This window comes from Sitodiplosis mosellana, unplaced genomic scaffold (genome assembly GCF_009176505.1).
Source record: "Sitodiplosis mosellana isolate CC-2019 unplaced genomic scaffold, AAFC_SMos_1.0 Smas_scaffold_2, whole genome shotgun sequence".
Lineage (NCBI taxonomy): Eukaryota > Metazoa > Arthropoda > Insecta > Diptera > Cecidomyiidae > Sitodiplosis > Sitodiplosis mosellana.
In genome coordinates, this window is record NW_022595245.1 from 1,490,945 (window position 1) to 1,516,700 (window position 25,756).

At 37.3% G+C, this 25,756-nt stretch overlaps 2 protein-coding genes across 22 annotated transcripts in view; one reads left to right on the forward strand and one right to left on the reverse strand.

Annotated features, from left to right (window-relative positions):
* The window catches only part of LOC129565388 (liprin-alpha-1), a 74,943-nt gene that overhangs the window by 37,520 nt on the left and 11,667 nt on the right, over positions 1-25,756 (forward strand). For 10 of the 21 annotated variants that reach the window (XM_055440244.1, XM_055440231.1, XM_055440238.1 and 7 more), the window contains exons 2-7: positions 20,196-20,297; positions 22,018-22,182; positions 22,558-22,632; positions 22,968-23,045; positions 23,456-23,542; positions 23,649-24,074. In XM_055440244.1, the coding sequence (XP_055296219.1) occupies positions 20,196-20,297; positions 22,018-22,182; positions 22,558-22,632; positions 22,968-23,045; positions 23,456-23,542; positions 23,649-24,074 (933 nt within the window). Of the gene's footprint in view, positions 1-11,122; positions 11,433-20,195; positions 20,298-22,017; positions 22,183-22,557; positions 22,633-22,967; positions 23,046-23,455; positions 23,543-23,648; positions 24,075-25,756 lie in introns of those variants that run through there. The other 11 variants (XM_055440245.1, XM_055440234.1, XM_055440240.1 and 8 more) reach the window with 2 other exon arrangements.
* Positions 24,647-25,756, reverse strand: part of LOC129565393 (uncharacterized) — a 3,084-nt gene continuing 1,974 nt past the window's right edge. Inside the window, exons 2-6 of the mRNA XM_055440250.1 lie at positions 25,469-25,621; positions 25,296-25,401; positions 25,152-25,205; positions 24,955-25,086; positions 24,647-24,894 (exon numbers count right to left, since the gene is read on the reverse strand). Coding sequence (XP_055296225.1) covers positions 24,851-24,894; positions 24,955-25,086; positions 25,152-25,205; positions 25,296-25,401; positions 25,469-25,528 — 396 coding nt within the window. The 5' untranslated portion in view covers positions 25,529-25,621 and the 3' untranslated portion in view covers positions 24,647-24,850. The remainder of the gene's footprint in view (positions 24,895-24,954; positions 25,087-25,151; positions 25,206-25,295; positions 25,402-25,468; positions 25,622-25,756) is intronic.

The window sequence follows — 25,756 nt, forward strand, 5'->3', positions numbered from 1 at the left end:
CCAAAAAACGGGAATTTCCCGTTTTTCCCGGTTTTTCCCGGCGAGATGGGAGGCCTAGCCATGCCATCAAGTAATACGCAACGACTTCGTGTCGGTTACGTTGGTAATTTACTTTTGTAAGCTTCGTTGCGATTTCGTTTCTTTTGTGGCAGAGAATTTCGGAATTTTCAACAAAATCCTTTCACAATGCGAACAAAGTGGAAACGGAATTCGCTACTGTCGAGCGGGAGAAAGCGAGTAAAAGGGAGGAAAAGAGAACGAGTGAACGAACACATACAATACCCGGGCTGGTTTTCTTTTGTTGCCTTACGTCTCTGCAATACGACGATGATGACGGTATGTTTGGCTTCTGTGTAGTGCTATTTGTTCACTCAATGCTTTCGTTTCGCTATTTTCCTCTTCCTTCACATGCACGGTTCAGGTTTTTACTATTGTTATTTATTATGTTTGACAATGTGGATTACAATTTATTTCCTGTGTATACGGTTTATTTTTACGTTTCTTCATCGTCGTTTTGGTCGAAAATACAATGAAAAGACTCTATCTTTCCGGTTATTTTCTCCTTTTTTTGATTTTTTGAAGGTAAATGCGAAAATCCATTTATAAATGACGACCCAGGCGGCGCTATTTTATACATAGAAAAAGAAAAAAAAACCAAAGTCATAAAAATTGATTCACTCTTTTTCCAACTTTTATCAGATTTTATTTCTTTGTCGCAACATTTTTCTTTACCTGGGTGCAGGCACCGCACTGACAAACCAGAAGAAAAAAACGCAAACAAGAACAAACAAACGACGGAACAAAAAGAAGTGGCACTGAAATACTCTGGCATTCAGAGATGACTGAACAATTAGACTCTGGAGAAGTTGATTCATTTTGTTCGGTGTAAATAAATATCCACTTGACGCCGGCTGCTGCAATCAGGGAACACGCCACAGCCAGACCAATAAATTTAATGAAGATATCATTTTTTTTCCTGCGAGGGCTTCGGCTGTGTTTGAGCGATATGCAAAAAGTACCCATTTATTTGAGATATACTCACAAAGGTTCATTCATTATTCTTCCTAATGGCACAAACCTGGATTATCCAAGTTACTCAAGTCAAATTCATTATAGTCTTCTCATTTTTAAGCTATATTGCTTTTTGTCCCTTCTGTCGTATTTTTGTTTTACTGAACTGAATTCCAAAAGAAAATGGAACAACCACTTTCAAATAGACTAGACACAGAACCGCAGCAAAAATTCCCAAAGACATTCACCTTAAGTGTTTTTTTTTCTCTCTCGTCAACTCACATTTGATGCGGCAAACTAATAAACGGAAAATTGTTTAATGCCGCGGTTCTCTTGGTTGAATAATCAAAGTCAAAATTCCTAATGAAATTCATCAACTTGATAAGATTATGAATTATTTCAGGACGAGATGAACATAACATATTCGCGTGACGTGCTTTCAACAACCATCATAACGCGATAAATATCCGCTTCGAAGCACGCAAAAATACGCATTCTATGTCATAAATGCTTGCACAAGCTGCTGGTTGTTTCAATCGACCGTCTCGATATCATTATAAAACACATTGAATTGACTCCGCGCAATGTGTGCACTCAACAGAAAGTCTCTGTTTTATTAAAGAACTCAACTTAAATTCTCACTCTTTTATTACAATGGAGCTTTTGATATTAACGTAAAATTTAAGCGTTTGTTAAACTTAAGTCATGATTCAAATTAAATATTCAATCGCTCTAATGTGAGACTTTTTATATGAGAACTATATAATACAGATAACTTGCCTGGCAACACTCATTTTTCCTAATTTGTATACAACGGAACTCTCTCGTTTCTTCCATTTTTGTTCTGGAAATTATCTCCATTCAAACGGAAATCGCATATATTAAACCGCTTCAAAAGTAGCCATTAAAAATAGACTATATAGTTTACAATGTTTTCACAATGCAACTCATAAAAAGATATTGATGATACTTTGCGAAACATAGTTTCAAACTATACACACACAAACAGCCAGCAAATATCAGGATTGATAGTGAATTTTTTGTGATGCTAAATTGCTATTTATGTGAAAATCACAAGCACACACGGTACAACGTGAAAATGGCGCAGCGAACGTGTAGTAATTCAATCAAGCATAAAAGATCCGTCAAACTCCTTCGAAAACCGAACCACACACACACACACACACACATCGTTCGCATTCAAATCACGTTTCATTTGATTAAATGTCAACTGCAGTGGCAGCCATTCAAACGAACATCACCGCACCAAACAGCATTCAACAGTTATTGTTCGATCATGAAAATATTTCTGTGTATTCTTTTGCTTCCTTTTTTCATGCGGTGACATCATTAAATGCGACTTTAGTTTCGATGTGGATAGATTGGGACATTTATCGATACAAGATTGGCATTTTTTTTTCCTCCGAGTGAATCAAACTCGATTCCAATCGTTGTTTGTGACAGTTTTTTTTTCTGAACCGGAGTGGGTGGGAAAATCAGCTGCATTTCTTTTTACAAGCAATTTTTTCCTCCATTTTCGGTTACACTCAATGGGGATGAGGTAATGTTTTTATTATCTACTAAAAAAACTTTTTCAACTTAGAATATCCAAGTTTTTTCAACCGGAAATTGAAAAGCCGCACATATTAAGCGAATTGGGTTTGTGTTTTTTTTCTCATTTTCTTGTCTTTTCAGCCAAAAACACTTGCCATTGTGATTATAATTCAATAATCGAAAAGTAAAAGTTTTCAACGGATATTAATGAAAAATTCTTTCCGAACGAACAACTTTGTCGCCGATTCAAAAACTCCTTTTCTTTGCTTTTTCCTCCATTTTATTTACATATAAATGCATTTGGGCCACGTGAACAAAAAACAAATTGGTTGTTTTTGTTTAAACTTAACCAAGGTGAACAAGTTTTGGGATGCAGAAATAATTTGCACAAGAAAAACGAGAGATGAATCAAGAAAATTGAGACGAAAAGTACACACACTCAGGGAGTGCCGTTACGTAAAGGGATTATTTGTAGCACACATTCGATGGTGCTGCTTCCATCGCACGATAAACATGTTAGTTTTCGTTTGATTTACATGAGAAAACTTTTAAAATTGAAAGAGCGAAAAGTTTTTTCTTGGCCGCTCTATCCTTCTCCCTCCCTCTCACTTTGAATAACACGACACAGAGTCTGAACGCTCAAATCGATGCGATACGACAATTTTCAATGGAGTCTCATCGTGTGTTTTCATTCGATATGTGCTCATTGCTCATGTTTGATGTAACTCAATTTCCGTACTTCCTATCATTCCCATTTGCGATCCAATTTTCTTCGTTCGATCGAAAAAAATTTGACAAAAATGACAGTTTTTCATTTCTAGGGCGAGGAGGAAAATATTATCTCTCGCACAGCGATGTACAGTTACACCGTTGACTTATCAATTTTTGCTACTTGAATAACGCAAAAATACCCGTCTGAAGCTGCTCCTGCTGCTGCTGCTGCTGCTGCTGATGCTCTCTCAGTGAATAAATTTTGCACGGCCATTGACACACAGCTAAAATACTCGCATCAACGACGAAAGCGACAGCATGAAAAGAAATTGGAGCGTATTTCGATGAGATTCAGGGATTTTTCGTTTCCGCTTGGTTAATTTTTTGTACTTCTTCTTTTCCCCTGGATTGTGTTGTTATCTGTGTGTGTGTGTGTTTTGGGCGTTTTATCTCCATTCGGCACGTTTGCATTAAGGTAAACAGAGAGAAAATCGGCCGTGATGTCAGTTTATCACGGAAGAAAGAAGAAATTCACTTGTACGTGGACATGGCATGGTTCTTGAGTCGAAAATTAAAGCATATTCGTTGGCATTCGTTGGGTGAGGGAGTTGTCTTTCATCCGTTTTGAATGATGGTTTCATACATCAGCATTTAATCGCATTCGACTGTATTTTATTCGAGTCATAGTTCTGCGTTCTGCTCAACGCAGCATGAGCCCAGGACGATGATTTAGTGCTGGCATATCAAAATGCGACGTAAGAATATAGTTATGTCATTTTGTCGTCGATGCCATTCGCATACTAATTCGCCAAGATTTCACTCTTTTGTGTGTGTAGATATGGTGTCTTAATACAAAGGCAGGCCCAACACTAAGCCATCATTACTTTCACCGTTTGCCCGGAGTCCGGAGGAGCTAATGCGTTAATACGCACCGAAAAACGCGTAAAACACCTATTGTTTCCGGCTTCGACGCCACACTCGAAACGATATTCAGGTTTCGCTCGTGGCAATTTTTTCCGACGACGAAAGGAAAACGAGGCATTGACTAAACCGTTCCGTTCGATTGATCAAGTGGATAGAATTCCGTTTGATTGATCAGAGAGAGAAAAAAATACACACCGTTTCAATTAAATCAGACATCAACAAGTTTTCGATATGAATGACACGGAGTGTTCTCGTACAAAGTGTGAAGAAAAAGCAAATGACGCTGATTGCCATTCAATTGAACCCGTGAATTGATATTGAATCAAAAGACGAAGAAAAAAACACACATCAAAATACTGCTGACAATTCGATAGACGAAGAAAAAATTCGTCGGCACTCTTTCATTCCCAAAATTGAATGCGTTCGCTTTTCGACTTTTCACCGTACATTGATAATAAATTGATGAAGAGGAAAACGACAACAAATGGAAATTCAGTCGATGTAATCGCATTGTGTGCAATTCTAATGAGTTCCGAAAGAAACATGCCATGGTGAATGCCATCACATAGCAACATTGAACATGCAATGTTTTGCGACACAACGAGCAAATTGCATTTCACTTCGATTTGAATAAATCCATGATGGAAAAATAATAGCGGGTCAACCGCCATTCGGTCCGTCTAATCCTCATTGAATCTCTCTCTCTCTCTCTCTCTCTCTCTCACTCACAACATTGTGTCGTGTCGTGTTTGTGTCGTAACATTTCTGAAAAATTCCAAATGAGGTAAAAATGCCGTCGCAATTATTTTATTATGCCCACATGTAATTTGCTCGGTAAAATCCAATGCAATGAGATTTTGTGTATGGTTATTTTCATTCTCTCTCTCTCTCTCTCACCATACACCATTTTTGTTCTCCTCTGCCATTGAATAAAATACCAAAATGTGATCACACCTTAACTATAAAAACGTAGGTAAATTGCATCAAGACACACACAAAAATAAAATATTTATTTAAATTATGCAATGGCTGCACTTAATTTTTTTCGTTCGTTCCTTCGTTCGTTCGTTGGTTGGTTGGTTCATTTGCATCGGCGTTTTGCGTGCAAATTGTACTAGTAAAGCAGTGTGTGCCTGGTTCACGTAGTACCACGAAACGTGTTGTTATTATAATCGGTAGGAGGAGAAGAGCAGGATAGAAAATGAGTAAAGAGTGGAATAAGGAGAGGCAGAGTGATAGAGCCATTGAGAGAAAGAAATCGAAGCAAAAGAAGAACCATGGTTCGATGCACAAAATGCCGCACGAACAAAAGATGTTCTACGTGGTGCCTAGATTGAAGTGTGATAGCAAAAGGAGTATATATTGTGAGCATATTTTTGTGTTCGCCAAAGAACAAGAGAGACTCAAATTGCGGTGCACATTGAACAAACGATTGGCATGAATGGCTTAAAGCTCTGTTATAACATACGATTGCATTATTTGTTTTCTTTTTTTTTCTTCGGTTTCATCGTCGTCGTTACTGATGTTGTTGTTGAATTCACTGGAAAAAATTCCTTATTCGATATGTTCCAGGTTTTCTTGATACAGCGCGTCCAACAACAATCCAAATTGTTTGTATTGTTGCCGCTTTAATTCACTAGACTCACGATTTAACCGGTATGGGTTTTGTCGACGTCGTCGTTGTTGTTGTTGCTTTTATATTCCACGGCCAATTTGCATCAGCTTATGGATTTGCGCTCATTACAAAACGAAATATGGTTCAAAGCCAAATCGAATCGAAGCCACCAAATGGAATGTACACTGAACCGAAGCGCTGTGATCGTGTGGTACTAGCGTGCACTCCAATATATATATATACACAACACACGCACCGTATAGTTCAAGTTTAACCGTAATGTTATTTCCATTGAAGATGATGAATGCAGACAGTGCCAAAAGGAAATCAGAGAGAAATTCAAAGGCACCCAGAGAAATGAGAGAAAGAAAGAACGGCAACTACTACTGCTGCTGCTGCTGCTGCTAACGCACATTGTAAATTGTGATCGTTGTCGTTGTCGACATTTTGTTCATTCAGTTGTTGTTTAGACGCGTTTCGATTATGACACTGGCGATTGGAAACGCACGTAGGCGATATCCCATATCAACATTGTATGCCGTTGCAACGGAGTAAAAATTAAGTGTTGTGTTTTTAATAACATTTTCAATGAATCCGTTTAATCAGTTGCGATCGTAGTAAATTTACGTACGATTCGAGCAATCTTAATCTATCATTGGATTTTATAGTGAAAACAAATATTGGCCATTCATAGTCAATAAATTATGGGAATTTATAGTGAAAAAAAGAGTTTTACTGGATTTTATAATAAAAAACAGGATAGAGTTGTTTTTGTGACAACTTTCAAGAAATCCGAGCTTCTCAAAAATTTTTACGTTTTCAAATTGTTTACAAAGTTCCGCGTTGTAAACAAAAGCCTGAGCAGAAGAAAAAAAACGAACAACAGTGAATAGGAAATAACAGACAAAAGGTTGGAGAAAAAAACGGTTGAAAAAAATTTGTGATTCGGAATGAACGATGGAAATAAATTTCGAAGTTTGAATCAGATATTCGAACTGTTGATTGTTTCGATTTCTATTGTGCACAGCAAGCACACAGCTCGCAAATGTGCTGTTTTTCCTGTTGTGCGTGCCAAGCGACCGAACTTGATTGTTGGCAATTTTTGCGGTGAATGCGCATTGTGCATGTCAAATTCTCATTAAATAACCATTATTTACCGGAGAAAACTGAATGAACGGAGTGCTTAAGGCTTTTGACACACTGAATTTCACAAAAATAATACTCTTTTGGCTCTTTTTTTCTATTTTAGACATTTTACAAATTATACAAAACATAGCGAAAAAATAATGGTTTCACATCGAGCTAAAATGAACCGAACGCTTTTCGTACATATTTTTTCGATCGAAAAGCGGCGCTTAGGTGCATTGCACTTTGTGGCATTCATTTTCTCACATCCTTTTTATGTGATTTGCATTTCGGCAACTACAACATTGTTGCATGTTATAGTTTAAATGGAACGAACGAACGAACGAAATATTGTACTTGACTCTATAACAGCCATGAAGTGTAATTATTTCGTACATGTTTGCCGGGCATTCTTTATTCATTCGCTCATTCGTTCATTATAGAAGGAGTGAAAGAGAGCGGAAGAGAAAGAGAGCAGGAGTGAGAGCGGGAAAACAGAGCAAAATCATGCGCAAAAATGCAAATAATCTTGAACTAGTGTAGCTTGCATCAAAATCGTGCCATAAACAAATGTTCCAATAATAAAATAACATCCATCATAATTTTTTTTCTGCATCTAGAATGAAAAATGGCAGGTTCATTGAAAAAAAAAACAGTGGCGTTTGTTTGGGTTTTGTTCATACGGTCGTTATTGCGTGTTACAAATTGATGTGTACTATGGAGAAAAAAAAAGAACTTCAATAACGTCTACAGTGTAGACGGTACACACATCATAATTTCTTTGGATGAAACGAAATTTCACGCGGAAACATTGAGTAGTGCAGTGTGTCGACCAATTAAAACGCACGAGAACCTTTCATTTCAAATTGGTTGACCTTTTTTTGCTAAGTTCACAGGAGCCTATTAAAAATCGCCTGCATTCAATTTCAACAATGACCAAGGCATTTGACCCCTGTTCAACGCGGCAATAATAATTCTTAATGAAAAGGAGCTACTGTTTCGCCCAGACGCTGTTTGAGAAGCAATTTAGACAGTGTAAATTTGGTTATCGTGTCATAAGATTATATGGCTCAACAGCAACGGAAAAAACAGAAAACAAATGGATATTTTATTCAAACGCATTACTGCCACCATTATGCGGTCTTGTTTCAATCTTGATTGCTTGTAATTCAAGCGTAATTACGGTACACGATCAAAGCAGCCAACAAATGATTTTCGAATCAAAGTCAAGCGATTTTCTCATCACATTTCGAAAACCATAAAATTCAAATGCAACAGCAGCAGCAGCAGCAGCAGCAGTAGAAACAGCAGTAGCATGTCAATCGAACCATTCGATGGCATGATTTATTTGTTCGTGCATCGACATTATGCCTTTAGACAGTTAGAAATGGGCGTATGACACATTCGATAACGGAAAACAAGTTTCTTTTTATGGACAGAAACAAAGCGACGACATAATTGAATACGAATTTCTATTATTGCGATGCAATGCATATCGCATAGGTCGGTAGAATTCCGGTCGATGGGATCATCAGCACGGTTGCGTTGGATTGTATGTGTGTGGTGTGCGCGCCGCGCAGCAAAACCGCCGATATTCAATAAAAATCAATTTCAAAAACATTTCGCTCGAGTACGCGGATTGAACTTCTGCTTTGTTCGGAATGCTGACAATTTCATCTCTGACAACGGCCAACTTAGTCTGCTACTCGAAATGAAAGATATTCTTTTGCTGCTGTTGTACTCAATTTCAACACACTTTCTAATTGTCTTTTCCAATGAGCGAAATTAGCCACAGGTACAAGACGTTCGGATGATGTCAATTTATGAAATCATTACTAGCAATCGCATCAAATCTGATGGAAAACATCGATTTAAGCAACAAGATCATATCGTGTGACTATCATTTATCTTCTTGTGGATTTGCTAGTAATTGCGGCGACAACAACAGCATCCAAACCATTGTCACTAATTTCGAAAACGTGGTTTGGTTCAACCGCAGCTTATTAGAGTCGCATTTTTTTTTGTTCCCACCGATTTTTCGTCTAATTCATGTTTTCACATTTTTCATGGATTATGGTCGGTTCGTGTGTGTGTGTGTGTCTGCGCATTGAAAAGAGCAGCCCGAATAAGGAAAGTAAAGTAGAAAAAAAAGAAAAAAAAGAAGAAAAAGAAAAAAAAAGAAACTAGAGTCATGCAGCAGTGTCATAGCTATGCATATCACATCAAAGCGGGCGCACATCATCGCATCAGTGCACGCTTCAGAAAATGAGAATTTTTCCAGTTAGAATGAAATGAAAAATCGCTTTTTTGGTGTGCGCTGGTGTGTCATAAAAATACGTTTTTAAATTGATGTGCGTGCCTGAATTTGACACATAATTAGTTATTTGACACATTCGAAGTGGATGGTAGATTTAAATCGATTTTGTGGACATGAATGTGCATTGCGATTGACAAAGAGAACGAGAGCGAGAGAGATAATGAAAGTGTACACAACATGCTGACTATTATTCAATCAACTGAATATTCTTGTTGATCATTAATCACATGGCAATTCAGCATGGCCTGTTCACACGCACTTCCACATATTCAATTGATTTCATAATTTGTTTGTCATTATCAAGAAATGACCGAATTAAAATCCGTTTTTCACGCGTATGTGTGTGTCTCGTCTCGCCTTGTGACAATATGCATCCCAAAATGTGTGGTGCGCTTCATTTGATTGTGTGTAATTTATCATGTAATCCAATAAAATGCAAAATGTTGTTCACCATTATCAAAATGAATCTCTATCTCATGCACAATGATTAACCAATTTGCAATAAGAGAATGCATATCACGAGATTATCGCACCAGGCCGCCTACCTCATACATAAAAACCGGCTGACAACGGAGTCGGGCGTACACTAAGCGAGGAACCGAACTAATGAATCAATTATTCAGCATTGCATTTATAAGCTCATCCCCTGTTTTATTCTCTCTTTGGCTTACATTCCACGCCATTTGACATATTATCTAGCGCGAGCACACAAACATAGGCCGACGGTGAGAAATGTGAGCTATGCGTTTCTCCATTCGCATCCGTTTTATTTGTGCCATTCTCCATTTTTCCGACATGGTTGGAGTGGGAAAAAAGTTCAATTTGGATTTTAGTTCAAATTGATTAAAATCACGGGCAATTTGTTAGTTTTGTGCCCCATTGTTATTGTTCAGTGTGGCACAACGGTGACATTATTATTGATGTGGTGTTAAGTCACACATACATACATTGTCACAGGTATATTGCCATTGTATTTTCTCATTAACTATCTCTATCATGTGAATTGAATAAGCTTTTTGAGTCGGCCAAAAATGCATGTGATTCAAAGCCCCGACTTTGGTTGGAAGAAGCGATTCATGGATTTAGTCATTGTGTATGATTAATTGGCTATTAAGCGCACAAAAACCAATAGACAGACGCTTCCAACTCAACTCACACAAACATGTTGTGTTGTACAAATTGGCCGGAGCCCATCTATTTTCGGCAAGCACGACCATAGGCGATTCAATTGATAAATTAGTCACCGCGAAATCAATGGCCGAATACGCTTTTCAAGTGTTCTTTTTAATCGATGCGCCCGTGCCGTTTTTTTCGCCACGTACAAAGCACATTGTTCGGTTATTGTTCGCGTCGTCGGAACCAACGAAGACGACGATGTCACCACATCGCACAAAATGGGAAAACAATTATTGAAAAACGATGTTTAATAAATGAACGACCATTTGATTATGATATGATTGTAGTATAAGTCTCTTTAGCACTGTTTTATCCTCGCCATTTGCCAGTGGTTGCACGCCAGCACCAACAACAACAAAGACAATGCCAATTTTTTTACATTAAGATGTTCGCATGACAATAGAAGCAAAAGCAGAAGTAGCGCAGTAAACTCGAAAACAATTCGTCCATTGTGTTTTTATTTGGATGGAAGTGAAAATGGTTGAACATTGTTAAGTGAGAACGTTTTTGTGCCTTGGTTAATTTCTTGAATTGTAAGCGGCATGTACGGCGACGCGGGGAATAGCTCATGTTTTGTTTACGTGCCATGAATTGTGATCAGTGTTGAAACAAGAGAGAGTACCAGCCAAGATAGATTGAGTGTGAGGAAGAGCAAAAGTGCAAGCAACTACGACAGCAAGAGGAAGGACAATAGAAGAAGCAGAAGTAAGAGCAAGTACGAATTGTGAATAGCCCGAACACGCGCGCGCGACCACGAATTTGATGAATGTGTTGTATTTTCGTTGTAAAAGTTCGTTCATCCGATGTGTTAGTTTTTGAAATCGATTGTCGTTTATGTCGTCAGTTGGAGGCGTCAACGATGCCTGTCCTATTCACCAAGGATTTTTGCAGGCGCTATTGGCATTTCAAAATGCATGCAACACCGATTATCGCCCTTACAAAGCACCCACCCAAAAATATCGGCAATGCTCATGCATTCTGCATCGCATTTTAATACAGGTAAAACATTTGGTGAATGCATCAATTCATTGTTCTTTCTCTCCACGTCTGTTTCTCTCCCTCTCTCTCCATTGCAACTAATTAGAATATGAAAACTCAAAACACAGGAAATATTCCTTTAATTAAATTCCATATAGAGTCGTCTGGGTAAATTTTTCGGGCGTTTGAAAAACAAATTGAAAATATTTGCCTAGATAAGCCAACACCACAACAATGAAGTGTCTCTGCATTTATCCATGAGCCAGCACAAAATAACAATCGCTCATAAACATTGTCTTCGTCGTTTTCAGTGTAGTACAGTGCACGTCTCTCGTATATTCTATCTGATTAAATGTATTACGAATTCGTCTCATATATATATACAGAGGCACAAAGAGAACGAGAGTGAGTGGAGCATAAGTTACAGTATTCAGTCTCACACAGAATAATAATGAAACATAACAGTTCACATTGACATTTGGGAATAACAATTCTAATTTTATATCGTTGAATCGTACTGAAATCTGTTTTTATGGTGTAACAGCAGCTTGCAGCTTGGAACCCGCACTCACTCTCTTCCTCATACACTCGGTATGGGGACTGACTGTGTTGAACAGACGATGGCGCACTGATTCAAAGTGTTTCTCTCGCACCGAATTAAACACGGAAAACCCAATTGTTATTTATGGTGACGAAGAGAGAGAGAGAGAGAGAGAGAGAGAGAGAGTGAGAAGATGAACGAGAGGGAGAGAGTTGGTGTGTATGGTGTTATGGTTTTCTGCCACGTTAATATTTTTGGTATGTGAAAATTGGGAAAATTCCTAATGGGAAAGCGAGCAGTGGCCAGTGTTGGGAAGCGAGACGTTGCGATGGTTGCACACATATCAAAGTTGCTTCGTTTCGAAAACGAGTAAATCGATAATTGATTCGGAGAAATAGCTGTGAGTTTCGGTCCAAAAATGTTGATTTATCTACTCTGATTTCATCCCTAGTGATTTGGCCCATGGCTGAATTGCATCGACGGCCCCAGTGCACGGATGTGTAAAAAATGGTTATGGCAGACAACAGCAGAAATATGTAATAAATAAACATGGCAAACCTCATTGCCGCCACAAACTAATGTTATCTGCTGTGAAAATGATCACAACACACACACACACACACACACACACACACTCTCTCTCTCTCTTTTGTTTTTGGGCTCATGTGTTGGTGCCGGCGTCAAAAAATAGCAAAAATATACGAGATCAACTGCTAAATAATCATAATGTAAAAAATAGATTCAACGGCGTAGCTTCTCAGAATGGGCTGAGTCGATTCAAGTCGAGTCGATTCCATTCGAATCACAGTTAATGGAATGAGTAAAATAAATTGGCACACAGTACACAATCACATCCTTTATCGTCACAAGACAAACCGCATATATGAACAACATATAAAACGATATTACTTTTGTTCCATGGAACAATGCTCGCTCATTCATTCGTTCGTTCATTCACGCTTCGTTCATTCGCTTCGAAACACATAATTTTTCGGCAACAAGGGCGTACGCGCGCGCGTCAATGTAGTTAGCTAGTCAATAACAGCTTATTAGATCTTAAGACAAAGCACCACAACGTACGTACGATGCATACACCCAATGTAGTATGTGCGTTCGTTGTGGCAACGAGTGCGTATATGTGTTACACCATTTATTACTCAACATGCTGCTTGAATTCATAGGCAAGCGTTCCTTTTTTGCCAAATTTCATACGCTATTTGGTAATAAGGTTACCAAATCAAGCACAATCAAAAGGCAAACCACCAACAGCCCCAGTAACCAGGAAAAAAAGCGGCAAAGTGTAAACGAAATGAGAATGAGAGTAAACACGGGTTTCATTTATGGCATCATTCATCGATATCGCTATTGTTTTTTTTTCGTCATCGTTTTCTTCATTCGTGTCGAATATTTTTCAACACATTTTCCTCGGGATGCTTTCGCTCAGTTCTCCGGATATTTGATTTTTGTTGCATTGCCAAATTAATTCAGTTCTCTGGTGAACTGTTATTTACATTCAACGCTCTGATGGGGCTTTGTTGACTTCATCGTCGTCGCTGCCACCGACGTCGTTTGAATGGGGGAAATGGGAGCAGAACAAGAAATAATAATAAGACAAAATATTAGCTCGACAGCAACTTTTCCAGAGTTTTTGAAAATTACATGTGTTATCACATGGCCTCTGGTTCATTACAATCTATAAAGATCCAATGCCCTGTAAATTGTAGAGTAGCAAATTATACCGGATAAAATTCGCAAGCAATATCGAGTCAACAGCCCACTTTTCAACCGCTTTGAATTTTTCATCAGAACCCGTAATATTCGACTATAGCTCGGCTATCAATGCGTTAGCTTCTTCTATCTTCCAATGCTTATCGTCAAACCGCATTTGATACGGTAAATTCCTAATGGGATTCTTCGAATGGTGGATATTCGGCGACTCGTTCAGCGCGTACAAAGGATTCATTGAACGTATTTACTCGAATTGTTTTGATGTTTTTCGTCGACAGTTGGGCGGTGCACACGTTGCCATTAGCGATAACTTGTATAAATCCATATCAATTTGCCAATGGGCCTATTGATAAATATAGGAAACGGTCGTTTTACTCCGTCTAAAAAAATTTGGTCTAGCAATTTTCTTATCGATTCCTTGCTATTTCTGGAATTTTCCGCGTCTTTCAAATGTTCCAAAATTTATTCAAATTCCAATCAAAATCACAAGAACCAAAATACATGAGCATTTTCCACTGAACAAAGCGAATTCTCAATGGCTTCTCGTTTCATTCATTCGATTTTCTGCTGTTGCCAATGGAAAGGAAATATAATTTAAATTGGTAATCTATATTCAAGTGAAAAAAAAAGAAGAATGGGCAAAAATGATAAACGAGGAAATCTATGTGAAATGAAAACATGCAAAGGAATTGTGGAAACACAAGCCGGAAGCTATGTTTATAACTCACTTGTTATGACGAGTTTTTACCGCTAGATGGTTTCATTTCATTTTTTTTATTGAATTTAAAACACAATGCCGTGTTGATTACTATAAGACATGTGTGCATGAAGAGGTAAAAGACATTACAAACACTCACACCGATCAAAGTGATTGAATATGAATGGTGAATAAATATTTCATATTCAAAATCACCGAACGTAAAATGTATTTAAGCATTCCCTTTTTCGAAATGGAATAAGTAACGAATTTCAAGTGCAATGAACTATGAAACGTATGGAATTGTGTGGATAGAGAAACGAGTAGTAAATAACCAAATGTGATATTTCATGTTGACTGACAAAAACGGAATTGAAAAATGATTACCCGTCTATGAATTGATTGTCACTGCCTGTTAGATGGGGAGGAGGTGGCGTAGTGATATGGAGAATTTCAATGAAATAATGAATAGTCTGCGGCTGTTATTAAAATATTTTATTTCAAACAAACACACACAAAACGGTATTGGTTGAATGATGAAAAAAGTAATGGTGCGCATTGAAAAAGGAAAATGTAATATTTTCTATCGTCGATTTCCATTAAAATGAAATGATCTCCATATATTTCCTTTGTAGAATTGCTATTTTTTTCCTCCTCTTTTATTATTTATACAAAAAAGCATGAAAACCAAACATGATTTATAGCATTGGCACTTGTTCCTGTTGATAGACCCACCGAATAACCCTCATAAAAATCTCGACCATTCGTTTTTGCTTTTCCGCACATACACACACACCGTGTGTGCACAAGTTGCTTTGTTCTGTGTGAGAAAAACTATTTCTATTTACATTTTATGCGGATCAGTGCATTGCAAAAATGGATTAGATGAGAGTCTTAATGTATAAATATTGATGATTCTGAGTGAGCGAAGAAAAAATGCTTCAATAAACATACATTTCGGGTTTAATATTTGCATACATAAGCCTTGAAACCATCAAGATGTACCACAAAGTCAACATGTTTCGATCTGATGCGATAGCTGTGTGCTATACAAGTCCACTATAAGCCGATTTCACACCATCACATCTAACAAAATGTCTAATCAAAAGCAATTTTTTGCTCACAAGCCTCTCCAGGCAAGACGTTTGCAAATAATGTTTTATTAGTTTTTTGGCTTTCGCCGAGAGAGAGAGAGAGAGAGAGAGAGAGAGAGAAAGAAAACCCGAACCAGAGTTAAGCGTTAAAACAAAGGCGTTAACCACAGCACAAATATTGTAATTTGATACATAAACCACAACTTGTTTGACCGAGGCTGACAGTGCTGCGTTTTGTGTGTCGATGTCGTCGTCGTTGAACGCCAATTTTTATGTTGAATAAAACATTCGCCACCCAAACGCATACATACATACACACCACAAACATCACGTTTTTATGGCACATCCACCGATAAAAACGATACACTTTGATAAGTACACGGATATTGACACTGCAAAAGTATAAAATGTTACAAAAGCAAATGCGTGTTAGCTATCACATAGCAAAAAAATACACGCACACACCAGAAATCGATTATATGGTGTGATTTTTATGTGTTTTCTTGCTTTTGAGAAGAAAAAAAACCAGAAACCAGACTATACATAAAGCGTGAGAAACACATTTGGCTCATAACAAAACGGAATGCAAACCAAGATCGACAAATGATGGTTTTTACCCAAATTCAACGGGATTCTGTTGATTCAATCAAATTTCGAAATATATGTCCAGATGGAACCAATTTTGAAGCATAACAACTGATTTCACCACATGATTGGCGCTGTGTGTGTGTACGAGCATTAAATTCAAGCAATACAATGTCTGGAATTTAAAATAACTTGATTGTTTGCTTTATAACCCAAAACCAAATGTCACTAAAAAAAACCATTCGTTCGATTTGTACACAATGAATTCAATCGGTTTTTATCGTGATTTATACATTCTATCACGATTGCCATACTACCATCACCAATTTAAGCACAACTAAAATAGTTTGCTAACCATGGGGTTTTTTGTTTCAACGAATTGCTAGTTAAACGAATGACATGAATTGAAGTGAACGAAATCTATAATGTCATACTTAAAAGGCGAAAGTAAAACAAAAGTTTTGACGCTGTGCTGATAGCAATGCTTCTTTTGGTCGGTCGCTCTCTCTCTCTCTCTCTCTCTCTCTCTCTCTCTCTCTCTCTCTCTCCCTCTCTCTCTCTCTCTCTATCTATCTACGATTTCACTATTTCTATCCACATCTCTTCATCTGATTTTCTGTTTCACTCTCTTTACTTAGCGGTCCTTCTTGGTTCCTTACTCGCTATCGTACCCGCTCTCTGTCTCTTTTTCTCCCACTCTCTCTATCTGTCTCTTTCTTGCTTGCCCTTTGCTCTCCCTCCCACTCTCCCACTGACTCGCTTCATTTCCGTCTAAAAGAGCTGCAGATTTGTATGAATTTTCATTGGATATTTATTCTTGACAAATAAATTCTTATTTCTCAATCCATGCGAAAATGGCGACGTGTGGAATACCGACAAATGACTTTGCGAACAAAATACATAATTTTTTCTTCTTCTACCGCGTACTCGTACAACGGTGATTGCATTACCCGTTGTTATACACACACAAACCGAAAAAAAACCGAAAACTTTTCAACAGAGAACTAATGTTTGAATTGCTTGCCATTTATTCGTGAAAGACGCGAAAAAATTTTTCGACGCGCATCACTATACCTTCGTACAGTAGAAGAAAAAGCCATTGTGAGACAGAATTTTGAGTGAAACGACAACTAAAAGAAGTTGCAATTCAACCGTTCGAAACGTTCCATTATCATCACATAAAATGTCTTTAGCCATAATCCTCGTACTTACTTAAGAATATTCGAGAATGTAATGCCGAATAACATTCCGAAGCGCAGTCTCACGAAATTTGTCCAATAAATTAGTTAAAATAAATTGAACTGGAATCGTGACACAACGTTCGAATGTGAACCGACGACGGCAAATACGATGGACGTTATAAAGAACGAAAAAAAAATCAAACGTTAACTTTCAAAACAATAATAAACAATTTTCGATGAGTATATTGTATGTACGTTGTTTGTTCAGTCATGCATTGTAAGTGGGCCATTTATAAATGAATTCAAGCATGATGAAGGCGATTTCTTCGTCACTACTCGAACAAAACAACAATCAATTCCACTTTGGCTGTACAATTTCGGTGTGTACAGCCATGTATTTGTATGTTTGTGTCACATGCAAGAGAAACAATAGCGTGATTCATTTGCACGAGTCGAGCCTGCCGACGAATCTTATCGATCCAATTTGTGAACTGCAAAGCAAACAGACAAACGAACAAAACACAACACCGAAGTCTTCCTTTCGGAGTTTCTTTTATCGATGATTATGAAGAAAAAAAATACGAAAGTCGAAGGAATCATTAAGGTGCAATTCGACATTCGGTTTGACAAATCGAATACACATTCGACGCGAGCTCCAGCTGCAAATTCTATTAATATAAAGCGATGTTTTTTGTGCTCGCCGTTCAAGTGTATCGTTATCAGTGTGTGATTTTGAAACATGAAAAGAACAGAACGTGACATTTTTTGCCACGGCTCCGCCATTTAGCCTTCACCGGGACAGGCACACACAGCCGAACGCGCTATTTGTAAAATAATCTAATTTATCACCCGTTTCTAATGTTTCTGGCACCAATTTCACTATGTGTGTGTGTATGTGTAGCTGTATGCCCAAGGTTTATCTTTATCTATTTTCCCAGCAGCCGATTATTATAAAGCAACAACAGCGAATAGAAAGCGACAAATGAACAACCCAAAAACCAAATAAATCCATTTCTCACTTGATATGAAGCGAAAAATCGATATTAGCAATTATTGAAATTGACGCCAGTTGATCTCTGTGCCAATACAAAATGCGAGAGAAAACCGTTCAACTTTGGGATTTAACTTGTGCGTTTTGAACATACTGTGTCTGCTGCTGCTACTGTTATGGCATGATCCACATTTAAATTCAATCCCAAGCCCCCGTCAAACAAATTGACAAATGTTCTCAAAGGCTTAATTGAGTTCACCTATTAACCGGCATCATCCACACACAAACAAAAGGTTGAATTTTTTATGCTGTTTTTATACACTCAAAAGTAGACACTGCATTGAGCAAACAAGAGACGGAGAGAACTTAAAAAAAAAAATACTCAAACGCCCAGGTATTTTCCAATTGGTTTTTGCATACAAATTGCCAAATGCGTTGTAATAAATGCGTTACAAATAGCAAACAAATGAAAGAGAACGAGACTCTCGTTGCGAGAGAACAACGAGTGTGTGAGAGCGAGAGCGAGAGAGAGAGAGACGTATTGACAAACAAATCGGCGCATAAAATTTTCAAGTGTTTGTAATTAAGTAATGGAAAAAAAAGCTACTTATTTGCTGGCTCTATCTCTGTATGTATGTCTGTATGTTTCGCATTCGCCGCATTCCTTTTATGACGTTAATTAAACGTGGAAATATACACGTGAATATAACCACGGCAGCACAGAGGGAAAAATGATATCCGAATGTGAAAATTTCCACGTAAAATGCGTTCGAATTGGAAACTAGCTAAATAATGTATGAGGTTTTATGCTGATATGCACAGTACAAGCGTAATAAATGTTCAAACAAAAGGCAGTCAGAGAGTGAGTAAAAGAGTGTGAGCGAGCCATCCAACCAGCGCCATTCATGCAATTATTATGTACAAGTGCGAGCACCCCTCCTCTCTCTCTCTGTCTCTTAACTGCCGCTGCCGCAGCCACCATTCAAACCATTTTAATAGACTACGCAATTCTCGAAATTGGCAATATTTAACCAAAACAACATCGCCAACATAATAAATTGTAATTAATTTTATGGATTTACTACACCGAATTTGATTTATTATTATCGTTGTTCGCAATGCAATGACTTGGAATTTATTACAGTGAATGCGATAGGCGATACGACAACGACGACAACGACGACCATGAGTGATCAACTGACTTTTAGTATCATCTCTATTTGATATGTGGCTGACATTATGAAGCGACACGGGAATTTTATCACTCATTCAGTCTCCTTGAAGATGTAAGAGTAATTTGTGGTTAACGGTTATGAACTTCAATATATGAGCGAGAATTTCATTGAATTGCAATTTTGTTCTGCAATATGAGTATGTTTGTTCTGTATGAATAAAGTAATATTAAGCTGGAGAATCGCTTAAATTACGTTGAGGTGTGTTGGGTGGGCTTTTTTTTCTCCATTTTGAACGATAATAATGGTGCCAGGAGAAATATTGTACAATCAATTCCAGTCGGCGACGACGATGACTTTCGACGACGATATAAAAAAAATCGTGAGCCGTAATTGCAGTTTGAACGATAAATTGAAACGAATGAAATGCAACGAGCGTGCTTTGTGGCACATTCAACCATATTTAAATTGCAGCATGACTAGAACAACAACAACAAAAAACGTGCACTACACATACTTTCCTAATGTTCCACATGAAGAATTAAAAATTCACCCATAATATTTACACCTATGATTACATCAAAATGTAAGTGCGTTGATAAAATGCTACGCTCTCTCTTCGTATGACGGGTTTCTTCCTATTATTATCGCATATATACTCACTTTGATTTATGAAGCAAAACCATATATTCTTTAATCATAGTTCATATGTATGAGCTCTGTGTATGTGCATCTAACAATTTACTCATCTGTGAATTCTTTTCTCTCTCTTTCTCTTTAACGCATTTTTCGCAGGAATTTTCAACGCTTACAAAGGAACTGACGCAAGCCAGAGAAACACTACTGGAACGTGATGAGGAGATAGCTGAACTGAAAGCCGAACGGAATAATACACGGGTAAGGAAGCTTTAGCAAGATAGAAAAAAACGATCAAACAAAAGTTTTACTTGTACTGCATTGTACAAGACCAGAGAGAAATTGAACAGAGTTCGAGCACAACTGACAACGACGACAGTGCAGTATGAGCACATGTGTTTTAACTTGTAGAAAGATAGCGAGCAAAGTGAACATATAAAAAACAGAATAACTATCACACTCAACTCGATTATAGAGACAATCGCGATTGAGATTTATAGCGTCAAGTGTAGAATATGGATCATCGAATAAACATGCGGAATATCGGCAAATGCCATTGCAGAATATCGCATCACCATCTCGTTGACTGCATATAAATCAGTCGTTTGGAATAGCAGCAGTAGCAGTTGATAATTCAGGCCACATTGTGAATAAAACACACATTTCAATACGTTTTTCTTTGTTTCGCTCATCGCTTCTTTTAATGTCATTTGATTCAGTGTTTTATTTTTATTACTCGCTAACTCGCTCTCAGTCTTATCTCTAATACAAATCGAATCGAATGCAATTTAGCATATGGTACGCAACTATAAACTATTTTACAATTAAAATATCTCATTCTGTTTGAGAAAATATAGAATAAATAACGAAATGAATTTGGTTTTAAATACGAAAAAAAAAAATGAGAACACATTTGTTGGCCTACAACAAAAATCACTAAATAAACTTGGATATTCTGCTGCCGATTCGATCTCGAATGTAAATGGTTGCGTTGGCCGTTTTGTAGGACATTTCTTTTCCAAATTCGGTTGTTTTCAGCGCCAAGCCTCGACATCGTCGCAGAAATGTCATTCGTTTGTGCGTTTTTTTCGTGCTTTCCTCGATATTCGCTTGCAACGGCTGCGAATCATCCGCTATGACAATCGATGCACCCACCGACATGGCAACCAACAACGCTGACATTTTCATCTTGACTCTTACTTGCTCTCGTTCCAGTTTTTCCTTTCGCTGATTTTCACTTCGTTATTTCAACACTTGATAGGATTTGCTTTGGATTCCCTTTGAGAACTAATTAGCTTTTCTCCGTTGAGATTTCGTTCGCTTGAAAGAAACTTTTTCCAACTATATATTCTTTAACACAAGTATGCACACCAAACTCATGTGCCGCACAATTTTAATTTGATGTGAAATGATGTGTTGCGCGTTGCTTTTATACGTTCGGTGTTTCGTATCATCATGCGATAGTGTGATGCCTTGTTATTCATACATGATGAAAGGGTCATGACATCGTTTCGCGTCGAGTCAGCTGATAAACAACGACGATGACAAAAAAAAAATAACTTGCTCATCATCAGCAAAAAAAAAACACCAAGACTTTGTGTATGCGTTTGTAGGCAAACCGTATTGCCAGTATCATTGCGATGGAAACTTTCGCGCTTAATTTAGAAAACAAATTTGATTATATATTTGCTCATTTCTGTTGCTGCTGCTGCTGCTGCTGCGGTTGCGGTGACGGCGATCGAACGGTGCTCCTCTTTTTGTTGAATTGTATGGAAAAGTACGTCATTGTCGCCTCAATTGAAATATTGATTCGGCTTAAAAATGATGATGTCATTTGCATTTAGGCAACCGAGCAGTGTATGCAGACACATTGCCAACGCTTGAATCATCCACAAGCAAACACACAATATGCTGCTCAATTGACGATTTAATTAATGCGAAATTAAGTGAATGATTTTTGGGTTTTCGTTTTGTTTTCCAGCTACTTCTCGAGCATCTCGAATGTTTGGTGTCGCGACACGAACGATCGCTACGTATGACTGTTGTAAAACGGCAAGCAGCTGCTCAAAGTGGAGTCTCCAGCGAAGTTGAAGTACTGAAGGCGCTCAAAAGTCTATTCGAACATCATAAAGCTTTAGATGAAAAGGTACAGTACATTGAACAACAAAGATAACAAAGACAACAGCAAGAAAACATGTTTTTTTTTGTTCGTTTGCCTCGTTTCCCTATTCGCGAATCGAATTTAATTTAAGCAATCAATGTTTTAAATGAATTCTATTTGAAGCACATGATAAATTCAATGTGTGCACGCTTCTTAACATGTCACACACAAATACTCTCGAAAGAGGGGCACATTGTGTTTATTTTCGCAAAAATTGGCCGAAATGAGGACAACGCGCGAGAAATGTTTACATGTTGCCGGTGAAAAAGTCATGAATGAAATTGTTGATTATTTTGTTTATGTTTACTGATGATAACATTTTTGACGTAAATGTGGGGTTTTTGGTGTCGCTTCTTTTAGGTGCGAGAACGATTGCGAGTGTCACTTGAGAAAAATTCAACGCTTGAAGAAGAACTCAATTCAACCAAAGATGAGGTAAGTTGTACCTTCAATTTTAACGTAACATTGACTGCATTGGCTCAATAACCTAACATCAACCGTCGTGAGAGTCGATTTCTGCTTGCTCAGCAACAGATTTGAAACAACGGATTAACGCGACACACACGCGCGCGCGCGCACGCAAGGAAATTGCAGATAAATTTGCACTAATATTATACTCTGTGCCATGCTAAATTCTTGTTGTTTTATATGTCGTTTTCAGGTTGTATTAGTGAGCACACATTCACACAAATGTGAATGCGAACATTTTTGCTACAGTTACACCGTTTTACTATTGCTAACAATGTCGTCTTTTTTAATATCGCCAACAGTTGCAACAATATAAATCGGGTGCAATTCAACTCTCAAACCAGAGCGATGGCTCAAAGGAGAACCATGACGGAGAAAAGGTAAGAGAGAAAACATAGAATCAACAACACAATTGACTATATAGTCAACATTTATTGTCAAGTAAACTATTTGATGCCATGCGATTCCGTTTTCGTGTTGTATTGTTCGCTGTTGACTTTTTTTTTATTATGCTGACGCAAAAACTTCCCGAATGAACGCGAAAATTTCCGTGTACCATGTTGTGTTAATTAACATCCGGTTCTAATTGATTTTTATTTATCATCCACATTGAAATAATAATCACGCAATATGGTAACGGAAGCTCAAAATTGTCCTATTAAATTTGTTTATTACCGTCGCTTGAGATTTCCTTTGGTAAACGGCATTGTTTTCTTCATTTTTAGCTAAATGTTTCGTTTTTTTCTCAACGATTCTTACATGATGTGTTTTCATTCTCATTTCATTTCAGGGTGTTGGACAAACAGTCAATGGCGAAATTGACTCGGTTGATTATTCGGCCAAAACGCATGAACTGCAAACAATCATTGAGAAACAGGTACTTTTCGAAGCCATTTGTTATTCTTATCATTTGAATTCACTTGATTTTTCTGCCATTTTCAACATACAAACTTATTTTCTTTTATTTGCACATTCTCAATCAGACTGCCGAACTGTCACAATGGCAACGCCGGGTATCCGATTTGAATAACAAAATCAGTGAGCTCGAAGAGAATTTATCGAAAATTCAAAAGGAATTTTCCAAAGCACAAGATACGTGTTCGAAATTGCAACGTGACTTACGCGAAAATGTTGCCCAGAAGGAGGATCAAGAGGAGCGTATTGCAACATTGGAGAAACGCTATTTGCATGCACAACGTGAATCGACATCGTTGCATGATCTGAACGAAAAACTGGAACAAGAACTGCGGCACAAAGAAGCACAATTGAAATTGCAAGACGAAAAAATCGCTGCCATTCAAGAGAAACTCGAATTGTCCGAACAGAAATTGGCACAATTCTCCAAGTTACCCGAAATGGAAGAGCAATTGAAAGCCCGCATGGAGGCTCTCAATCAGGTAGGATCACAGGTAAGTGCAGTGTCAAAACAAAAGATGGTTGACCAGAGAACAACCAAAATTTACTTTACTCTACGCACAATCAATCTATCTTCATTACTATTTACGCTCGGTTTTGGTGTCATGTGTTTTGTACTAGAAATTTTTTTTCCGTTTTTTTTTTCTACTTCATATTTTTTGAAATGATGTTAAAATGTACTTTTTTAGACGAATTTTCTTTAATATTGAACAAATACGTTCAATCGATTGACTTTCATTTGATTAACGTCTTTGCTCACTTATTTCGATTTTACCTTGTTTTTGAGCACTTCTAAACGATTTGGTTTATTAGTTTCGAATATTGTTGAGAGTGTTTTTCACCATGTTTTCTTTCAATCGATGTAATTTTTTCTTTCTTTGAAAAATGGACTCTTTTGATGTAGATGTGCTCGACCATTTTTGAAAGAAACATTTCCGTTTCTTAGTTAAACAATATATAGATCGTATTCAGAGATGAAGTAACATTAAATGTGAGAGAATATTGATTCAACATGGAATCTGATTGGTTGAATGTGTAATTTATGAACAATGAACATGTATGTGTTGTCGAAACATAGATTTTCACAGTTAATTGAGAGGTATAAATATAGTATTTTTACTAGGGAATCATTTTTACTTTTGTAATTTGCTTGTTACGTAACTGATGGAAAATGCGCTAGTTTTATTTGAATACATCGGATAATCATGTAAATTCATTTAAACAAATTATGTTAATTCATCAAATTGCTTTAGCCACGGAAAACTGGATATTAATCTAGAATGTCATCGAGAACACATCCTCCTTCGCAGCTGCCTAAGAAAAAAAAGTTTTGTCAGTAGATTGAAAAAGTTATATAATTGAAATTGTATTTACAGCAACTGAAATCCCAATCAATCTTTGGTACAGCCTTTGCTGCAGCCTTTCCTGTAGCCTTTGCTGTAGCCCCCAACACTTTCTTGATTGATTTCTTGTTCTCATTTAACCAATCTAATAGTTTTGCAGACTCTGGAATTATTTCATCAATTTTTTTTTGCATTGATATCAAAAAAACAGCTTCAACAATTACATACTTTCTTCAATAGGTTTCTTTTGTTTCCTTAGCCACCTTTGTAGATTTTTTAACCCTGAAAATTGATAAAAGTTTAACTATTATCTGTATTGAATCAAATGATTGAAAACACGTATTCAGCATATGTGTTGGATCGCAAACGAACTTGTTACAGTATCCTCCTTTGGTGTGAAATCGCCTGACGCATCACATTCAGTCTTCCACTTTTCCAAAGCAGCAAGATCCTCTGTTTCTGGCGGATTAGCCGCAATCTAGAGAATTGATTTTCACATCTCTATTTGATTAGAACTGACCAAATCAAGGGCTATTGCTTCTTACCTGATCAAAAAGTATGATTGCGACTATAGCAATCAATGTTATCCGTAGTTTGGACATCATTTTCGTTTTTGAGTTTGAACACAGTTTGAACAATATACACTGTTCCGGGATGATACTTCCTTCTGTTTATATATCCTATTTGTCTCACCAATACTGAAAATAATTTACTTGTAAGCATACATGTTTACAATTAGTATAAATTCTAATTCGATCAATTAACACTTGAATAAACAGAACTACGTTCTTGTTTTTATCGAATTGCGAAAAGAAAAATTCGTGAAAAAATTC